Genomic DNA, 4,443 nt, shown 5'->3' with positions numbered 1-4,443 from the left:
GTCACACACTCTCGATCCAGCCACCTCAGAAAAAGCCCCGCCTATGACTGCATGGGGCTTTAGGGGGACATCCAGACACAAGCCAGAACAAACACACAGGCGGAAATCACAAGCATCAGAGGAAAAGCAGGGCCAAAGCATAGGAGTCCTGAACTCAGTGAAAGCGGATACACAAGAGCAGAGGGAGGGGAAAGGGGAACAAGCCTTGAGCCACAGAATCATTAAGGTTCCGGGAGAGGCAAAGGGGGACTGCAGCCCTAGGGACGCTCTAAAGCTGGGGGTGCAGTCAGCGGTGGGGCACTTGCTCAGCATGCAAGGCCTGGGTTCAATTTCCCAGAACTGATGGGAAAAAAAAGCCAGAGGTGGTGCACACCTGTAATCCGAGCACTAAGGGAGGCTGAGGCAGGAGGATGGTAGTTTGAGTCCCAGCTGGTCGATTTAGCAAGACTGTATCTCAAAAGTGAGAAAGACTAGGATGTAGCTCAGTGGTACAGTGACCCTGGACTTGATCCTCAATAACACACACGTGCATGCACACACACATGCACACACACGCACAGGATTGCATTCACCAACTCCTGTTTCACATGTACTCAGAAAGAACTACATTTCCCAGCATTCCTTGTGGTTGACCTGGGGTCACATGACCATTGCAGCCAATAAGATGCAGGCAGGAATGCTAAGGCCCCTCTGGGAAGCCACGCATATCTACACCTGCTGGGCAGAGGCACCTGAGGCCCCTTACCCCTGCCAGCTTCCTGGAGTTTGGGGAGGGTCAGAGGCCACAGAGGTGCAGGACAGTCCTGTCCAGACAGCAAGAGCTCTGACCACGACATGACAGGGGAAAGTAGAACCTGTCCTCCAGCAGGAACCACACCATCTTGGGCTGCATTTGGCCGTACAGGCCCTTTCCCTCGAATCTTCCGCTTCATGGCTATGCTCCTCCTGGTTGGATGGTGTCATCTGACGCCCACCCCAGATGACTGTCAGCAGTTCCTTCAGAGTTCCACATTTTGACTGAGGAAGAATTGGACTGTCAGCCCTGACGAATGAGTTGTCATGACCTTTCCCAAAGGTGGCCCTGCCTAGAAACAACCCAGTTGAGTGCTTCTCAGAGACATCAAAGAGGGACAAAGAGCCCAACAATATGTCAGAAGTTCTCAGATGACAACCCTGTCATTGGTCTGACGGGCTCAGACTAGGCCATGCTGGGTTCTCTTCTTCAGCTGGACCACCAGGAGCCCATAGCACCATCATCAGGGCAACTAGGACTCCTGCCTCTTGCCCCTTCTGCCAGGCACGAACTTGCAGCCCGGGAGGAATCTCCTGTGTAAGCCAGTCCCCATACGGCTCCTTGCAAGAGATCTCTTCAAGTTAGAAGTGACCGGCTCCTTATCTCCTTCGCACCAAGCCAGTCGGCCTCCCTCTCGTTTAACCCTGCACTTTCAACTTTGACTGTTCCCCAAGACGGAAGACAATGTCTGCATCAGCCTGAGACAGATGACTGCGATTCTGCAGTTCTGAAAATTCTCCTCCCAGAGATATGAGCCAGTCTTAACCTCTGGGCCTAACCACGCCCATGCTCCAGCCACACCTCAGCCGCCTAAAGCAGCTTGGGGTCCTGCTGGACTGTTAATTACCTCGGGACACTCCTCTCCTTCCAGTAAAAATGCCCAATGGGGGTTACCGGCCAGTGCAAGAGCTCCATGCCGTCAGCGATGCAGCCATCACCTTGCACTCTGCAGTTTCCCACCCATGCACACTTTTCGGGCTGCTACCTCCAGATGCCACCTGGTCTATGTGTCTAGATTTCAGATATGCCTTCCTCTGCTTGTGGGTTGCTCCCATAGGCTCCTTCTCCTGGGAAGCTCCTGAGACAAAAGGCCAGCTTCCCTGAACTCAGTTGCCACAAGGGTTTAAGAATTCTCCCACTATTTCCAGGGAGCCTCTAAGAACAGATTTGGCCAAACCACCAGCAGCTGTACTCAGACACAGCCTGTTTCTCTGTCCCTTCCTGCTCCATCATGGTCCCCAAAGCAAACAGGATAGGTTGTCAAACTGCTAGAATAGACTTCTCCTGCCTGCAAAGCCAGTTGAAGATCCCGAGCTGCCAATGCTGCCGCGATTGCCCTTCATAGGCCCTGCCTCAGTCTTCTGCGACCCACAGCCCGCTGGTACACCTGCCCGGACCTAAAGAATGCCCTCTTCTGCCTTCGGTTGGCTCCTGACAGCCAGCCCCTCTTTGCAACTGACCTAGACTCAACCTCCTAGAGGTTCAAAGACTTGTTTCCTCTTTGGTACCAGAAATCGAACTCAGGACCTTGTGCTTGCCAGGCAGGTGCTTGCGCCGCTGAGCTATCTCCCCAGCCCTTGTTTCCTCTTTGAAGAAGCACTTCTGATTAATGATACCCAAGCTGCCTGCTGGAAAGACACAAGCTCTGCTGCATTATCTGGCAGAAACTAGGTACAGTAAAAAAAAAAACTGCAAATGTGTGGGAGCTGCTGGCTTCTACTGAAGACTGTACAGGATATGGATCCTTGAGTTTGTAAAATCAGTGATGCTTACTCAGACTGTCAGCTCCTGGGAGTGCCCAGTGGCCGACCTGTGCAAATACTTGGATCCAGTCGCTAAGGGCTACCTCCCTGCTTTGCCTTTGCACTCTAACTGTCACTGGCCTGATCAAGAAAGTGGACAAGCGCACCTTAGGCTGAGACTTAACTGTCCAGGTGCCACATGCTATACTGGCTGACCAGACTTAAAAAATTAAACCCCCAACAGATGCTGAGAACACCCTGTTTACGAATGGAAGTAGCTCTGTTAGGAATGGAGTCTAACAGGCTAGATATTCTGTGGTCACCTTGGACAAAACTTTTTTTTTTTTTTTTTTTGTCTTTTTGACACATGGTCTCACTAGGCAGTTCAGGCTGGCCTTGAGCTCACTTTGTAGCCCAGGCTGGTCTCAAACTCATGAAGATCCTCCTGCTTCAGCCTCCAGAGTGCTGGGATTGCAGGCGTGCACTATCACCCCCAGAAAACTATTTTGGCCAAAGCTCTCCTGCTACTGCTTCCTGGTGCTGTTTGGAAACCTGCCACCAATTCAAAATAATTCAATCCAGGGGCCTAAGCCCCCTCTGGGGATCCAGTTGGCTGAAACATCAACGCCTACCAGAAAAACTTTACCCGGTACTCCCGGAAGATCAGAGCCAGACCTGCCCCCACCGTTTGTTCTGCAAGCTCAAGCCAGAGTGCTGGCACCATACCTCTGCAGCCAGCTTGGGCTTCAGGGTCTGTGTCACTGGCCCTAACCTCGTGCAGTATAGTGGACTCTCCCCATTTAAAGATATGCAGACAGACTTCGTAAAAATAAAATCTTACAGGGGTTACAAATATCAGCGCTCCTCTGCCTCTACTCAGGCTGGCTGAAGACATTACAATAAAAGTTTGCAGGGTCCTGCTGTGAAAAACCTTCCCTAGATATGGCTCACCTCTCATCACTGGCAGTGACCAGTGTCCTGGCTGAGGGGGGCACCTTCTGCTACAGTTTCAAAGCTTTTGAGCATTTTTAAATTGGTCACTAATTTATCTCTAACCCCCGCACCCCCTGCTTTCTGATCACTAGGGATGTGGGCTGGGGGGATGGAGACACTGCCCTCCTGCTTTGGGCCTGGAGCGGCCAACAAGGGGCTCGCATGCCACCCATTGAGCTCTGGGCTGGGCCTGTCCGAGGTCCCCTGAGCCCTCACTCTTCCCCTGCCCCCTCCCCCCGTGACCCTCCCTGTGCCCCTCAGACGACCTCGTGGAGAAGGCGCCGTGCTCCTGGAACGCCTCCCGCGTGTGCGAGTGCCGGCCCGGCATGTTCTGTGCCACCTCTGCCACCAACTCCTGTGCCCGCTGCTCCCCACACTCCCCCTGCCCCGTGGGGATGGTCGTCACGGCCCCAGGTGAGTGTCCCCTTGGGCCTCAGGGCGCTGCCCTAGGTGCTGCCTGCAGGATGGGGGCTGCTTTCCCTGCCTCGGAGTCGGGCGTTGGGACAGAGGTGCCCAGAGCGGGCACCCGGCTGGAGGCTGGGAGACTTGGCTCTGTGTTCTGACCCGCTGTGTGAGCTCAGGCAACTTCCTCACCCTCTCTGTACCCAGGGGGTCTCGGCCAGAGAAGACGCTGTGGATGGTGTCAGGGAGGTGCAGGGAGATGGGGGTTTGGACGCCAGCCTATAAGGGGTGCTCCAGCCCCTCAGGGTGCAGGGAGAGGAGTGAGATGAGGTCAGAGGAGCCTCGACCCCTCCCCCAACATGCCTCCTCCCGCACACACGGGGACACTGGTCTCTCGGCTCCTCTCTGCCCTCGCCCCCCAGCCAGCGGCCCCCAGGGCTGCAGACTTCACCCCCATCACGTCTCTGTCCCCGCATCCCACCCTAGGGGGACAGTGCCACCCCTGAGCCGCAC

At 54.7% G+C, this 4,443-nt stretch overlaps 1 protein-coding gene across 3 annotated transcripts in view; it reads left to right on the top strand.

The window, feature by feature from the left end:
- Tnfrsf8 (tumor necrosis factor receptor superfamily, member 8) overlaps positions 1-4,443 on the top strand; it is a gene marked incomplete in the record, with an annotated part of 70,439 nt that overhangs the window by 35,062 nt on the left and 30,934 nt on the right. For all 3 annotated transcript variants that reach the window (XM_013504326.1, XM_013504325.1, XM_013504324.1), the window contains 1 exon segment: positions 3,790-3,942. In XM_013504326.1, coding sequence (XP_013359780.1) covers positions 3,855-3,942 — 88 coding nt within the window.

This window comes from Chinchilla lanigera, unplaced genomic scaffold, assembly GCF_000276665.1.
Source record: "Chinchilla lanigera isolate Chin_1 unplaced genomic scaffold, ChiLan1.0 scaffold00085, whole genome shotgun sequence".
NCBI classification, from domain to species: Eukaryota; Metazoa; Chordata; class Mammalia; order Rodentia; family Chinchillidae; genus Chinchilla; species Chinchilla lanigera.
This window is presented reverse-complemented; position numbering and strand designations above follow the sequence as displayed.